This window comes from Rhinoderma darwinii, chromosome 4, assembly GCF_050947455.1.
Source record: "Rhinoderma darwinii isolate aRhiDar2 chromosome 4, aRhiDar2.hap1, whole genome shotgun sequence".
NCBI classification, from domain to species: domain Eukaryota; kingdom Metazoa; phylum Chordata; class Amphibia; order Anura; family Rhinodermatidae; genus Rhinoderma; species Rhinoderma darwinii.
The window spans coordinates 281,522,831-281,540,054 of NC_134690.1; the positions used below are offsets into that span (position 1 = coordinate 281,522,831).

A 17,224-nucleotide genomic window follows, 5' to 3' on the forward strand; every position below is an offset into this window, starting at 1 on the left:
TCGAGGCTGTCGCTTGGCAACTCGGATCTTCAGCTCCCTCCATAAGTTTTCGATGGGATTAAGGTCTGGAGACTGGCTAGGCCACTCCATGACCTTAATGTGCTTCTTTTTGAGCCACTCCTTTGTTGCCTTGGCTGTATGTTTCGGGTTATTGTCGTGATGGAAGACCCAGCCACGAGACATTTTTAATGTCCTGGTGGAGGGAAGGAGGTTGTCACTCAGGATTTGACGGTACATGGCTCCATCCATTCTCCCATTGATGCGGTGAAGTAGTCCTGTGCCCTTAGCAGAGAAACACCCCCAAAACATAATGTTTCCACCTCCATGCTTGACAAAGAGCTCAATTTTAGTCTCATCTGAACACAGCACCTTCTCCCAATCACTCTCAGAATCATCCAGATGTTCATTTGCAAACTTCAGACAGGCCTGTACATGTGCCTTCTTGAGCAGGGCGACCTTGCGGGCACTGCAGGATTTTAATCCATTACGGCGTAATGTGTTACCAATGGTTTTCTTGGTGACTGTGGTCCCAGCTGCCTTGAGATCATTAACAAGTTCCCCCCGTGTAGTTTTCGGCTGAGCTCTCACCTTCCTCACGATCAAGGATACCCCACGAGGTGAGTTTTTGCATGGAGCCCCAGATCGATGTCGATTGACAGTCGTTTTGTATGTCTTCCATTTTCTTACTATTGCACCAACAGTTGACTCCTTCTCACCCAGCGTCTTACTTATGGTTTTGTAGCCCATTCCAGTCTCGTGCAGGTCTATGATCGTGTCCCTGACATCCTTAGAAAGCTCTTTGGTCTTGCCCATGTTGTAGAGGTTAGAGTCAGACTGATTAATTGAGTCTGTGGACAGGAGTCTTTTATACAGGTGACCATTTAAGACAGCTGTCTTTAATGCAGGCACCAAGTTGATATGGAGCGTGTAACTGGTCTGGAGGAGGCTGAACTCTTAATGGTTGGTAGGGGATCAAATACTTATTTCTCTGTTCACAATGCAAATAAATATATATAGTTTTGACTATGTGATTTTCTTTTTTTTATATAATCTATCTCTCACTGGTAAAATTAACCTAGCCTAAAAATTCTAGACTGTTCATGACTTTGACAGTGGGCAAACTTACAAAATCAGCAAGGGATCAAATACTTATTTCCTTCACTGTATATATATATATATATATGTAAGGATAATATTTTTACAAACAATATACATGGTAATGATCCCCGACAGATATATATATATATACATTTATATATATATTCTTATCACTTTTAGTTTGGCACTATAGTGTGTGAGTATTTTCTTTTTTGTTCTATCTACCCTTAGGCTGGGTTCACATGACCTATTTTTAGACGTAATGGAGGCGTTTTACGCCTCGAATTACGTCTGAAAAAACGGCTCCAATACGTCGGCAAACATCTGCCCATTACTTTCAATGGGCTTTACGATGTACTGTGCAGACGACCTGTCATTTTACGCGTCGCTGTCAAAAGACGGCGCGTAAAATTACAGCCTCGTCAAAAGAGGTGCAGGACACTTCTTGGGACGTAATTGGAGACGTTTTTTATTGACTCCAATGAAGAACAGCCCCAAATTACGTCCGTAAAAAAGACGCCCCGTAAAATTTTAGTACAAGCAATTATGTCTGAAATTCAGGAGCTGTTTTCTCCTGAAAACAGCTCCGTAATTTCAGACGTAATTGCAGTTATCGTGTGCACATACCGTTAGCGTGATTATTTAATTTTTATATGACCTCATGTAATACATTCACGTGTACTCACAACATTTTTGGTTTAATTGTAACCATCTTATTGAACCCACTTTTTTTGGCTTCATCACATATTTCAGCACTATTTATATCACACTTACTGGCACTTAGTTTACTGTTGCCACTTAGTTTTCTGATTGCAGAGCTTTGCATGTCCAGCGTAGTTTGCATGTCGGTTTTTGCCCATTCATGGTATCTGAGCCCTTCCGCACCTGCGCCTTGTGTGTGCGTGACACCGTTGCCATCTGGTTCGGGTAACCATGGCGACAGCCTCGCGCAAACAAGGACGCGTCAGCATGTTTCAGCTGCCCTAGAATGTTATGGAACATCCGGACATGCGCCGCTGTTCATGTGATCCTCTCCGATCACATGACTATCTATTCAATATCACCAGGATACTCCAGCGATGAGTTATATATCAGCTAATACTTCTTAGTAGACAAACTATTCTCCTCTTCTCCTTTAGGACATCTGACCTATTTGGCCCAACCACAATCTATCTATTCCACTATTTATTGCATAGACCTTTCATCTTATAAACCACCTCTCCTGAGGAAGATCATTTTCGAAACACGCATCGAGGTGGCCGGGTGTAGGCTAGGTTCCCGTGTGGTTAGGTGAGCATGCATTTGTAATGAATACTCCTTTTTCTTGTTGACTGTTACTTGTTCTTGGGCTTACTAGGCAGCAGTTGATGGGTGGCTGTGTTATATAGGTAATATATATCATACTCTACATTTTTGTGTCTTTTCATTCACTGTTGCCACTTTGTTACTTATTCTGATACCTACCGGCACCGAGCGTTTTTATGTATGTATTCATTTGGTTATTCATGATCTTGTTGTTTGCCTCTTAGAATATTCAATAAAATTTAGTTTTTAACGCATTTTATAAAAGATTTTGTCATTTTGGTCTGTATACTCCTATAAAAGTTCTATATAGTTTAAATCAATTAAAAAAAGACAACTAACTGTAAGCACTGTTTGGCCAGTATCAGACTATGTAGGGAAACACCCGATTTACAAAGGGAATGGAAGCACCCAGCTGTAATTTCCAAGAGGAATAACAGAGGAATGGCACAATGCAGAGTTCCAGCAATATATTCTCCAGTTTTGTTATTAAATGGGTAACACAATTATTTACTAAAACAGACATGTCAATAAAGCCAACAGGTCCTCTTTGACCCTTTTAATGCCAAGCTAGAGCTTAGATCTTGGTATCATATTAAAGCTCAGAGTCTTAGCTTTCAAATTATACCATCAAATCCCTTGGTGCAATATTCAGGGGGCATCACTTGTTTAAATTTAGGGAGTAGGGTGACAAGTTTTTCATCCTGGTTGTGTCTGTATAGAGGAAGGAGGTGGAACTGCAAGTTGCAGGAAGAAAGATCACAGCCTGTTACTGCCATCTTTCTCCCAGATACAGGAACTTTTCATCATGTTAATGAATCAGATAGGATATATGATCTCTGTCTGTTTAGAGGGGGTCCTTTTTTAACTAAAGGGGTGAAAATATAAGAGGTTGCACAACTAATTAACTCCTAGACCTAGTCAGACCAGTTGTTAATTTAGCGACTTGGATGTTTACTGGCATCTGGATTGCAGAGATTTTTGGTTTCTTCAGTTCTGGAGATTATGGGAAGATTATGTACATGTAGACATAAGTGACATGTATGAACTGCACATTCTAAAGTTTGATTGTTAGAAGGTGTTCTGTGTCTCTGGCTCCGCTTTTAGCAACAAATTTGTATGCATTTTTTATAAAACGTTACACTTTAATGCAAAAATTGCATTTTCACAATGAGCCATGTATCTACTTTCAGAGAAAACATTTGAGTTTAGGGATATAATATGATTGAAATTTCATAATGTGGGTTTTAATTGTGTATGTCAAAAGTGTGGAAATTGTCCCAGCAGTGAAAGGGTTGATGCACTACAATGGGATCACCATAAAATCTTGACAGACATAGTGAGCCAGTCTTTCATTTATCATGTATTTACCATAATTAGACGAGACACTAACTAAACTACTGAGGTTTAATGGAAAACTACTTTTTCTACATAAATCTACAGAACAACTGAATGTCACACACAAAGAATGAACACAACAATGTGAATGACTGAGGCTATTTGTATTTATTTGACTGTATTATGGACTGTGAAGGTGGCAGTCTTGTGCTTCTAAGAAGGACGCCATCAGGATTTTAATCTCTCTGTAAGAAAAGACAACACTGTTTAAATTACCCTTATTCTTGCAGGTCAGGAAAAACAACAGTGTAAATGGACGTCACATTACATGGTAGAAAACAGTGGTTATTATATACTAAAAAAAACTTTCCACCTACTTGTTGAACCACTCTTTGCCACCACAAGGCTTTTGGAATGAATATCCATGCTATTTTATATAAAACAGTATGCATACATAGGTAAGAACACACTATATGTAATGTTGTTAATTTAAGGGATAGGAAAACAGTAAACTATGGAATTTTGGCAGTAAGTGGGAAAGCATACAGGTAAATTCCAGTTTCCCTCATTAATTTTGCTAGGTAAATATTAATATGCAATCCCATAATATTTAGGCTAAGTTCACACATTCAGGATTTGCCACAGGTAGAAATCTAAGGCTGACCGTCGGATTTCTGCCACAGCTTGTAATTCATTTTAATACATTGTAATTCAATGGAGCTAATCCACGTAAATCATGAGATGTCATTATTTCAGGTAGATTTTCTTCTCCTCCAAGTGAACAGAGTATATAATACCCCATTTACCTGCATTGGAAAGGGGTTTTCTTATAATGATAATTTATCATCTATCCACAGGATAGGTGATAAATGTCTCATCGATGGGCTCGGACAGCTAGGACCCCCACCGATCCCGAGAATGGAGGTGCCCAAGTGCCCTATGTGAATGTAGTGGTACTGCACATGCTAGGCCACCACTCCATTCACTTTCTATAGGTCAATATCCTGTGGATATGTGATAAATGATCATAATGAAAAAACCCCTTTACATAAAGAATAATTCTACAACAAAAATTAAAGAGGCTCTGTCACCAGATTTTCAAACCCCTATCTCGTATTGCAGCAGATCGGCGCTGCAATGTAGATTACAGTAACGTTTTGTTTTTTTCAAAAACGAGCATTTTTGGCCAAGTTATGAGCATTTTTATATTTCTGCAAATGAGCCTTTCTTAAGTACAACTGGGCGTGTTTAAAGTTAAGTCCAAGTGGGCGTGTATTGTGTGTGTACATCTGGGTGTGTTTACTTGTTTTACTAGCTGGGCGTTGTGAATAGAAGTGTATGATGCTGATGAATCAGCATCATCTACTTCTCTTCGTTAACACCCAGCTTCTGGTAGTGCACAGACAGACAGCGTGTTCTCGAGAGATCACGCTGTGACGTCACTTCCTGCCCCAGGTCCTGCATCGTGTCGGACGAGCGAGGACACATCGGCACCAGGCGACAGAGGCTACATCGACTTACCTGCAAAAGCCGTTGCTGCTGCAGAATCAACTGTAGCCTCTGTCGCCTGGTGCCGATGTGTCCTCGCTCGTCCGACACGATGCAGGACCTGGGGCAGGAAGTGACGTCACAGCGTGATCTCTCGAGAACACGCTGTGTGTCTGAGCACTGCCAGAAGCTGGGTGTTAACGAAGAGAAGTGGATGATGCTGATTCGTCAGCATCATACACTTCCATTCACAACGCCCAGCTAGTAAAACAAGTAAAAACGCCCAGATGTACACACACAATACACGCCCACTTGTACTTAACTTTAAACATGCCCAGTTGTACTTAAGAAAGGCTCATTTGCAGAAATATAAAAATGCTCATAACTTGGCCAAAAATGCTCGTTTTTGAAAAAAAAAAAAAACGTTACTGTTATCTACATTGCAGCGCCGATCTGCTGCAATACGAGATAGGGGTTTGAAAATCTGGTGACAGAGCCTCTTTAAGCAGATTCAGCGTTACAGCCTGTACTACTGTACAGAGCTGCATTCAGAATTCTGTCCCAATTCTGGCTCTTGAGCAGTAATTTCCCGGTATTTCTTTACAAAGTTACTAAAAATTTTATGTTGTTTAATTCAATAGAGAAACTGTAAAATGTTGTAAAATGCCCTTTAAATATCTGTACTTCACTGACATACTCACTCTTGTTTATCTAAAGTAAGTTTTTGTTTCATCAGTATCCGTTTTATTTCAGAATCAAGATCCTGTAAATAAACAAAAAGCGTGATTTTTTTTTTGGTGTGACAAGTTTTCTTTTTTAAGCTCAATTTTAGGGTGCATGAGTAATTCTTTAAACCTATATTAATTTGGTGTACCAAGCACTGTGCGGTAGATATTTGTGGGGCTATGTGGCACTACTGATACAAGTCCTCCAAAGAACATAAAGTGCATGCAGCAGAGGACAAGCACAGCTGACAAAGTCTCCACTTTCCCTGACAAATAATGACACCTATTATTCAAGGAAAACCACTCAAATGCCATCGGCACAATGGTATATACTTTTCCAAGTCTATGCTGACACAGATGTCACATTTACTGTAAGCCAAAAATAATACAGTGCAGATGGGTTTGAATAAATATCTATCACAAAGTTCAAAAGCATTACTCTACTGTCCGAACTGTAACGTTACAAAACATGCTCCCACAGGATCTAGTAATGGCTGAAAGTGCGGATAAATTTAAGAGAGGGTTAGACATTTCCCTAGTGAATCACAATATAAAGTTTTACTGGTATAAAAGGAGTTATCCGTTAATTAGGGCAGGGGAGGGTATAAAATAATAAACTGGTACCACCCCTTTGGAACCCCCCCCCGCTCCAGTGCTGACACTCGGTTCACCGCCGCTCCAGTACCAGATGCTCCTGAATTGGGCATGTGTCGTTTATGGGTCACGTACTGCTGCAGCCAATCACTGGCCTTAGCGGTTACGTGCCATTCCTGGCAGCATCACCTCTGAGGCTAGCGATTGGCTGCAGCGGCACATGACCCCAGCAGGAGCTTCCATCACAGAATCGATGGAGTGGGGGCATTTCAGAGGGTGAGTACCTGTTAGTTTATTATTTTATACCCTCCACTGCCCTCCTGAAAACTCTCAGATAACCCCTTTCATTTAGAATGTTGTAAACTTGGTGCAATGCTATATGTGCAAACAGGAGGTTTTGTAATCTGTATACAAGGGTCTGCAACATACAAATATGTTTAATAAATAATTAAAAAAAAAGGGGGTAAGTGTTTGCTGGTAACTCCATTATGGTTAGATAAATTCAGAAAAGTTCTCTGAAAGTCAACTCAGTAGTTCCAGATTTTCCAAGAAAAAAGGTATGATAATGTACAGGGTTGTATTAATGCAGCACATGAGGGATCACCACCAATAAGATCTATGTGGACACTAATTTTAACATTGTGGGAAACCTTTTTCTTAATATTGTAATTTGACTAATTGGAACTCTGCATTATGCACACATACAGTAAGGTCCAGAATTATTTGGACAGTGACACAAGTTTTGGCATTTTAGCTGTATACCAAAACATACTGAATATACAGTTATATAATCAATATGGGCTTAAAGTGCAGACTCTCAGCTTTAATTTGTGGGTATTCACATCCTAATTTTAGGAAGGGTTTAGGAATTACAGCTCTTTAATGTGTAGATGCTTCTTTTTCAAGGGACCAAAGGTAATTGGACAATTATCTCAACAGCTATTTAATGGCCTGCATGGGCAATTCCTTTGTTAATCCATAATCAATTAAGCAGTTAAAAGGTCTGGGGTTGATTTTAGGTATGGCATTTGCATATGGAAGCTGTTGCTGTGAACCCACAACATGAGGTCAAAGGAGCTCTCAATGCAAGTGAAATAGAGCATCGTTAGGCTGAAAAGAGAGATAGAACAAATGTTAGGAGTGGCCAAATCAACAGTTTAGTACATTCTTGAAAAAAAGAGCACACTGGTGATCTCGTGAACTCCAAAAGGCCTTGACGTCCACGGAAGACAACAGTGGTCGATGATCGCAGAATCCTTTCCATGGTGAAGAAAAACCCCTTCACAACATATACCCAAGTGAAGAACACTCTCCTGGAAGTAGGCGTATCAGTATCTAAGTCTACCATAAAGAGAAGACTTCATGAGAGCAAATTCAGAGGGTTCACCACAAGGTTCAGGGATATACTTTCTGCTCAGATTCAACCAAATGCAGCAAGGTTGATTGGACGTCGCTTCACAGTACAGATGGACAATGACCCAAAACATACTGCGGAAGCAACCCAGGAGTTTTTTTAAGGCAAAGAAGTAGAATATTCTGCAATGGCCAAGTCAATCATCAGATCCCAACCCAATCGAGCATGCATTTCACTTTCTTAAGACAAATCTTAAGGCAGAAAGACCCACAAACAAGCAACAACTGAAGACAGCTGCAGTAAAGGCCTGGCAAAGAGTCACAAAGGAGGAAACCCAGCGTTTGGCTGAAGTCTGGAACCCATGGACATCACCAGTCATTGCCTGCAAAGGATTCTCTGCAAAGTATTAAAAAAAACATTTTGCTTATGGTAATGTTAATTTGTCCAATTACTATTGAGCCCATGAAATGTGAAATGAGGAGACTGTGTAGAAAAATGGTTGCAATTCCTAAACGTTTCACAGGATATTTTCGTTCAACCCCTTGAATTAAACCTGAAAGTCTACACTTCATCTCTGTTGTTTCATTTCAAATCCAATGTGGTGGCATGCAGAGCCCAAATCATGAAGATTGTGTCACTGTCCAAATAATTCTGGACCTACCTGTATGAATGCTTATGTACATTTATGAAAATATTCATTTCATTTGTAAATATGTTTTGAGATCCCACAAGGGCTATTTCTCTTTGTGCATACTCAAATACATTCCATGTCTATACATCCCAACAGTCATGATAAGAAAATTGTCATGTTAGGTCAATTTTGACTGATCACAATAATGGTAAATTTACCTCAACTCCAGGCACAGCCTAAAGATTAAACATAAAGGTCCAACTTTGATAAACTTTGATTATATAGTAAGCAAATACAATATCTGGCATTAAGGTAAAATACACTGTTCAGCCATAACATAAAACCACCTGCCTAATATTCTGTAGGTCCCCCTTGTGGCTCTACAACAGCTCTGACCCCTTAAGGGCTCATTCAGATGAGCGTATAAATCGTCCGTGTGACGGCCGTTAAAACAACGGCCGCTACATGGACACATGTATTTCAATGGGGCCGTTCACATGACCGTTGTTTCAACTGAGCGTGTGAAGGATCTGTGAAAAAATAGGACATGTCCTATTTTCTTGCGTTTCACACATCCATTCATAGACTCTAGACTATGGGGGATCCGTGATATCACGTCCCACAAGGTTGCACCTCGGACGTGAAAAACTTCACGTTGCCCACGCTCGTGTAAATGTAGTCTAAGGCATGGACTCCACAAGACCTGTGAAGGTGTCCTGTGGTATCTGGCACCAAGATGTTAACAGCAGATCCTTTAAGTGATGTAAGTTGCAAGGTAGGGAGTTGTTTTTCCAGCACATCCCACAGATGCCCAGTCAAATTGAGAACTAGTGTATTCGGACGTCAAGTCACCACCTTGAATTTTTTGTCATGTTTCTCAAACCATTCCTGAACAATTTTTGCAGTGTGACAGGGCGCATTTTCCTGCTAAAAGAGGCCACTGCCATAAGGGAATACCGTTGCCATGTAGTAGTGTACTTTGTCTACAACAATGTTTAGGTAGGTGGTACGTGTCAAAGTAACATACACATGAATGCCAGGATCAAAGTTTCCTAGCAGAACATTGTCCAGAGCATCACACTGCCTCCGTCGGCTTCTCTTCTTCCCATAGTGCATTCTAGTACGATCTTTTCCCCTGGTAAACGACGCACCCGGCTATCCACATGATGTAAAAGAAAAGGTGATTCATCAGACCATGCCACCTTTAGTTGCTCCATGGTCCAGTTCTAATTCTCATGTGCCCATTTGTCGGCACTTTTAGCAGTGTAATGGCGTCAGAATGGGCACTGAAACCTTTCTTTCATAGCCAGCATTAACTTTTTCAACAATTTGCTCTACAATAGCTCTTCTGTGGGAACGGACCAGAAAGGCTAACCTTTGCCCCCACCGGTTGTCCTTCCATTTTTAGTAGATATTAACTACCACATAGAGGGAACACCCTACCAAACCTGCCGTTTTGGAGATGCTCTGACCAAGTCATCTAGCGATCACATTTGGTAATTGTCAAGGTTGCTCAGATCCTTACGCTTGCCCATTTTTCCTGCTTCCAAAACATCAAATTCAAGAACTGACAGTTCAGTTGCTGCCTAAAATATCCCACCCCTTGACAGGTGCCATTGTAACAAGATATTAAAGCTTATTCACTTTACCTGTCAGTGGTAATAACCATTTTCCATGACTTAATAGTATGACGTGGGGAGATTGATCAGGAGCTGTACCCACGCCATCCGTAGGAGGTGTGAGTTATAACATGCAGATGATACCCTGCTTCAATGGCCGGAAACAGAGCCGATCCCGGCTGCTTAACCCTTTCCTCATATTGACCGTGTCACCTAAGTGGTTTTACTGGTAGAGGGAATTCTCCTTTAAGCCCATAAGCGCACCCGCGATGCGGGATGTCCTAGGCGTCTGCTCAGGGCAGGACTTAATAGTCTGCTTGTCAGTTTGACACTGACAGGTCAAATAAAGTTTGCAAAGAAAAAAATGTTTGCCATTACACAATGTTTTATTATTGAAAAAATAAAATAAGTAAACAAAATAAACATAAATGGCATTGCCACATCCTTAACCCCTTAATGACCGGGCCATTTTGCACGTTAATGACCAAGGATTATTTTTTGTTTTTTCACGGTCGCATTCCAAGTGTCGTAACTTTTTTTTTATTCCGTCGACATAGCCGTATAAGGGCTTGTTTTTTGCGGGACGAGTTGTATTTTGTAATTGTACCATTTTTAGAGGCTTATAACATATTGATTAACTTTTATTAACTTTATTTTAGGAGAGAATTGAAAATAAGCAGCTATTCCAGCATTGATTTTCACGTTATAAATTTACGCCGTTTACTATGCAGCATAAATAACATGTTAACTTTATTCTATGGGTCGGCACGATTACGGGGATACCAAATATGTATAGGTTTTATATGTTTTTCCTACGTTTGCACAATAAAAACCCTTTTAGAAAAAAATAACTTGTTTTTGCATCGCTGCATTCCAAGAGCCGTAACGTTTTTATTTTTCCGTCGATGTGGCCGTATGTGGGCTTGATTTTTGCGGGCCAATGTGTAGTTTTCATTAGTACTATTTTGGGGTACATAGGACTTATAGATTAACTTTTATTTTATTTTTTATGGGGGGAATGGGAGAAAAGAGAGAATTTTGCCGTTGTGTTTTGCGTTTTCTTTGGACGCCGTTCATCCGGCGGTTTAATTAATGTGTTCATTTTATTGGTCAAGATGTTACGATCGTGGGGATACCATATATGTGTATGTGTGATTTGTTTTGACAGTCTTACTAAATAAAACCACTTTTTGGGCCAAAAAAGTAGTTTTATTTGACTTTGACTGTAATTTTTTTTTTTTTTTTTTTTCACAAACTTTATTTAACTGATTGTCATTTTTTTTTAAAGTCCCATCAGGACACTTCACTATGCGATGTGCCGATCGCATATATAATGCTTTGGTATACTTAGTATACCGAAGCATTATTGCCTGTCAGTGTAAAACTGACAGGCAACCTATTAGGTCATGCCTCTGGCATCGCCTAACAGGCAGATGCTGAAGGCAGACCTGGGGGTCTTTGTTAGACCCCCGGCTGTCATGGAAACCCGACGGCGACCCGCGATTTGTTTGCGGGGGTGCCGATCGGGTGACAGAGGGAGCTCCCTCCCTCTGTCAAACACATTAAATGCCGCTGTCACTATTGACAGCAGCATTTAATGGGTTAAACTGCCGGAATCGGCACGCGCTTCGATTCCGGCAGTTGCAGCAGGAGCCAGGCTGTGTATAACAGCCGTGCTCCTGCTGCTGATCGCATGGGTACGCTGTCAGTACCCGCGCGATCACAGGACGGATATATCCGTCCTCCTGCGCGAACTAGCAGCTGCTGAGGACGGATATATCCGTCCTTCGGTGTTAAGGAGTTAAAGACCTGTACTATAAACAAATGTAATAATTAATACAAAAGAAAATGGAGAAATTGCCGTTTTTTCCATGCCTCTCAAAAAATGTACAGTATAAAAGTTATTCAATAAATATTAGCCCAATATGCTGCCATTAAAAAATATAACTCATTCTGAAAAAAAACGAAACAAAAAACAAAGCAAGTCTTCATACGACAATGTTGGCGATGAAAAACTGAAAAAACAATACGCATGTATCCATCTTTATTTTGACTCTGATAACTTGCGTGATATCACACAACAAAAGCCATTGAAAAGTCATTGAAAAAGTCAAGATAAAGGATCTTGCCACTGTGTATTTAATGAGTTAAAAGTCAAGATAAAGACGACTACATATGTAGCTGCGTCCTTAAGGCCCACACAATAGACCGCGGCCTTAGGTTAATGCTATGGCTAAATAGTGTATAATAATTGCCTTTTTGCTGCTTCCACTTATTTTTTAGTTCTGCAGTGTAGTAAAATCTGATTTGATTTGGAAATCGTCAACATGCAGGTTGGTTGCAATTTGCCATTTTGGTGCAATTTTGGTGCAATTTTGGCTCACGGCAGCACATTGTAAGTCATGCCCCTTTCTGCTGAGCCACATACCTTTTCCTTTAGGTCACGCCTAAAAATGGTGTAAACCAAGCCAACCAATAGGTGATATAAGAGAGTGTCTAACATGTCTAGCAAAATGTGCAGTATGATGCGAGTATTAGTAAATCTGTCTTAATTTCGAAGATATTTTGAATTATTTGGGACTCATCTTAAAGGGGCAAATAACTATATGCTAACACGCTATATAGGAAATCATTTAAAAGAAGACATACCTTATTTGCCCGTTGAAGAAAATCATTTGATGAGTGAAGTTTTACCGTCTCTGTCTGAAAAGAAAATATAAATGAAGTGTAGCTCTAAATATTTCGTAATATTGAACATATTGATACATAACCATAATAGTTAAATGGTCACTCTAGTCAAAACTAAAAATTCAGCTTATGGTCAAAGTCATGAAGCTCTACAAGCCCCCAACATTTAATTTACCTGAGTGGTGTGGTTAATGACATCCCCCTACTGTCCTCTACTAGGCCACAGCTAAAGCATGTGCTGCCATAACAATAGGGGGGAGCTGTCCTAAGCCACTTCAGAGTCAGTATAGTAAATATACATATACAGAATCATACACAGTTGAGTCACATTATTATGACCACCAGCTAATATACAGAGTAACCGCCGGGTGCAGCACGGACACCAGCTAGACGGGCTGGGGGTGACTCAATAAGGTGGTAGGTTGTCTCAGGTATTTAGAGCCATGCTGACTGCAGTGCATCCCACATTTGCTAGAGGCTGCGTGCAGGAGGATCCATAGAGCGAACAAGGAGATTGAGGTGGTCCCACAGATGCTCAATTGGGTTCAAGTCTGGCAAATTAGGGGGCCAGGGAAGTACTTGGAAGTCTTGGTCGTGCTCTTCCAACCACTGTCGAAAATTTCTAGCCGTGTGACATGTCGCTTGCTGGAAGATTCCATCTGCCCCAGGGAAAACAAACAGCATGTATGAGTGGACGTGATCTGCAATAATGGATTCATACCCAAATCGGTTCGGAGTGCCTTCCACATGGATGAGTGGGCCCAGAGAATGCCATGAAAAAATTCCCCAAACCATTACGCTGCCAGCTGGAACACCATGGTCTCCATAGAGCGACCTGCTCTATCTTGAACTTATATTGAATTTGGGGGCAGAAAAAGACTGTGCTGAGTGGTTCGACACGGCTATTGACGCTTTTCTTGTAAAAAAAAAAAAAAACACGCCCTAGTGGATTTTACAGATGATAAATAAGGTTTTCAACCAAAAAAAAACTCCTCTAAATCCACCACAAAAACGACATAAAAAAACCCTCAAAAACCACCTGCATTTAAAAAACAACCTCCAAAGTCCTAAAGGAAATTTGGAGGCAGATGTTTTCTGCTTGACAAAAAACGCTGTGTGAACTGTCAATTGACAGTTGACGGTTAAATGGCAGTTTTGATAAATGAGGCCAAATGTTTTTTGCTTGAGAGTATGTTCACACGCAGTGTTTTCAGGCATATTTTGGGGCATTTACGCCTTGAAAAATGCCTGAAAAAACGGAAGCTGAACGCCTACAAACATCTGCCCATTGAAATCAATGGGAAAAACAGCATTTAGTTCATAGAGGGCATCTTTTTACACCACTGTTTTAAAAAACGGAGCGTAAAAAGACGCTCCGTAAAAAGAAGTAGCATGTCACTTATTGGGGCATTTTTTGGAGCTCATTTTCCATTGAACAATATGAAAAACTCCTCAAAAAACGCCTCAAAAAAGCCTGAAAAGAAGCCTCAAATGAAGCTCCAAATTCATTTTCAGCTTCAAAAACGCCTGAAAATCAGGAGCTGTTTTCCTTTGAAAACAGCTCCGTATTTTCAGACGTTTTTGGTTAAGCATGTGAACATACCCTTAAAAAGACATGGGGGAAAATTTTCACACGCCAGTCTTAAACTCAAGAGCAATGGAGTACAATGTGCCAAATTAATTAAGAGGCACAGGCCTCTTAATAAATTTGATGCATCTTTGACCATCAGTGTGCCAGAAATTGAAATCTTTCTGTCGTAGGTTATGGTAAATGTGTCGGTCCGAGGGAGGCACACCTCCTCCCTCTAAACCATGGTCAGGTGTGAAAAGGCTCAAATATGGCATGCGCCATAATTTGCAACTTTTCTTAGTTAGAAAATAGGTGTACATCATTTAATAAATTACCCCCATGATTCTTTCATGGAGTTTTAGACACCAAGATAGTTGGATTTACCAATTTTGTTAGAAAACAAAACTAAAGGTAAGTTTTGAATGGCAATTTAAGGGGAAGATATACACTATATGGTCAAAAGTTTGTTGTTTGTGGACAGCCGCCGACTTATTGAGTTTAAGTGTTTCAGCCACACCCATTGCAAGCAGGGACATAAAATCAAGCACACAGCCATGCAAGCTCAAACATTGCTAGTAGAAGGGTTGTACTGAGGAGCTCAGTGCAGGAGTGGGATCCAGCCGATTCTCCCGAATTGTTAAAATGACAGCCAGTTTGCAGAACCGGAGAGAAGAGGGTACCCGTTTTGGTCTTCCCTGCGATCTAATGTAATCGAGTCCTCAGATACACTATATAGACAACAGTATTGTGACACACCTTTTATTAAATAAATTCAGGTGTTTCATTCAGTCCTATTGCCACAAGTGTATGAAATCCAGCACCTAGCCATGCAGTCTGACTTTACAAACATTTGTGAATGAATGGGTTATTCTAAAGAGCTCACTAAATCCCGGCGTGGTACTGTAATAGGGTGCCACCTTTGCAACATGTCAATTCGTGAAATTTATTCCTTCCTAGATATTTCTGGATTAACTGTAAGTGGTATTATTGTGAAGTAGAAATGTTTAGGAACCACAGCAACTCAGCCATGAAGGGACAGACCACGTAAAGTTACAGAGCAGTCTCGCCAAGTGCTGAGGCGCATAGTGCATATAAGTCACCAATGCTTTGCTGATTCAATAACTGCAGATTACTGCAGAAACCTCCTTTGATATTAAGATCCGCACAAAAAACAGTGCGCCAGGAGCCTCATTGCATGAGTTTCCATGGATAAGCACCTGCATGCAAGCCTTACATCACCGAGCACAATGCCAAGCATCGGATGGAGTGGAGTAAAGCACATCGCCACTGGACTATGGAGCAGTGGAAATGTGTTCTGTTGAGTGACGAATCACACTTCTCTATCTGGCAATATAATTGACAAGTCTGGGTTTGGCGTATGCAAGGAAAACGCTATGGGATTGTTTTTCAGGAGTTGGCCTAGGCCCCTTAGTTTCAGTGAAGGGAAATCCTAATGCTTCAGCATACCAAGACATTTTGGACAATTGTACACTTCCAAATTTGTGGGAACAGTTTTGGGAAGGCCCTTTACTGTTCCAGCATGACTGCGCCCCAGTGCACAAAGCAAGGTCCATAAAGGCATGGTTGGGGGAGTTTGCTGTGGAAGAACTTGACTGACCAACACAAAGCCCTGACCTCAACCCCATCGAACACCTTTGGGATGAACTAGAACGGAGATTACGAGCAAAGCCCTCTCGTCCAACATCGGTGTCTGACCTCTCAAATGATCTGCTGGATGAATGGGCAAAAATTCCCACAGCCACAATCCAAAATCTTGTAGAAAGCCTTTCCAGAAGAGTGGAAGCTGTTTTAGCTGCAAAGGGAGGAGCAACTTCATATTAATGCCTATGGATTTAGAATTAAATGTCATAAAAGCTCCTGTAGGTAAAATGTGTAGGTGTCCTAATATTTTTGTCCATATTGTGTATTTGTTATATGTAAATGTAATTTGAGAACATACAGTGTATTTGAAATATTGCAATTGTTTTATTTGATTATTAGAGTAGGAATAATTTACTATTACTTTGTCAATCAAGTAAAGAACCTGTTAAAAATTTTAATCCAACCCCTCGATGAGTGACTTTAAACATGGCACTGTCATAAGAGGCCACATTTACCACAAGTAGGTTGTGAAATTTTTGATCTGCAGGGTCAACAGTATGTGCTATTATTGTGAAGTAGAAGCATCTAAGAGTAACAACAGCTCAGTCATGATGCAGTATATTAGGCAAAGTGGGCAGAGTGAGTACTAAATGGCGTGGCACAAAAAAAATCGCCTATCCTCTGTTGCATCGCTCATTAAAGAGTTGCAAACTGCTTCTGGAAGTGACATCAGTACAAGAACTGTGCATTTGGAACTTCATGAAATAGGTTTTCATGGTCGAGCAGCTGCACACAAGACTAAGATCACCATGCACAATGGCGTTGGCTGGATTGGTGTAAGCAAACCGCTAATGGACTCGTAGAAATGTGTTCTCAGTGGTGATGAATCACGTTTCTCTATCTGACAGTCTGGTGGATGAATCTTGTTTTGGCAGATGCCTGGAGAACGCTACCTATCCTGCAGTTTGGTACGGTATGTACATCATGCATAGTGCCTACTGTTAAATTTGGTGGAGGAGGGATAAGGGTCTGTTAAATACTGTATATTGTGTTATAATATAAATGCTATTCAATAGAACTAAAGATAGATTATGCTGGCGTTGCAAAACATATATCAGCTTTTTTAGTACCATAGGAATGAATGAGTAATGACAATTGTAGGTGTTCCAAATGTAGACACAAATGCCACTTAAATGTTAAGACAGGCCTATATTC

The 17,224-nt window shown here is 40.5% G+C and overlaps 1 protein-coding gene across 4 annotated transcripts in view; it reads right to left on the reverse strand.

The window, feature by feature from the left end:
* Positions 1-3,887: 3,887 nt before the first annotated feature.
* The window catches only part of C4H6orf118 (chromosome 4 C6orf118 homolog), an 88,197-nt gene continuing 74,860 nt past the window's right edge, over positions 3,888-17,224 (reverse strand). For 3 of the 4 annotated variants that reach the window (XM_075864323.1, XM_075864324.1, XM_075864322.1), the window contains 3 exons: positions 12,799-12,852; positions 5,928-5,989; positions 3,888-3,983 (listed from right to left, as the gene is read on the reverse strand). In XM_075864323.1, coding sequence (XP_075720438.1) covers positions 3,920-3,983; positions 5,928-5,989; positions 12,799-12,852 — 180 coding nt within the window. In that variant the 3' untranslated portion in view covers positions 3,888-3,919. The remainder of the gene's footprint in view (positions 3,984-5,927; positions 5,990-12,798; positions 12,853-17,224) is intronic. The other variant, XM_075864325.1, reaches the window with a different exon arrangement.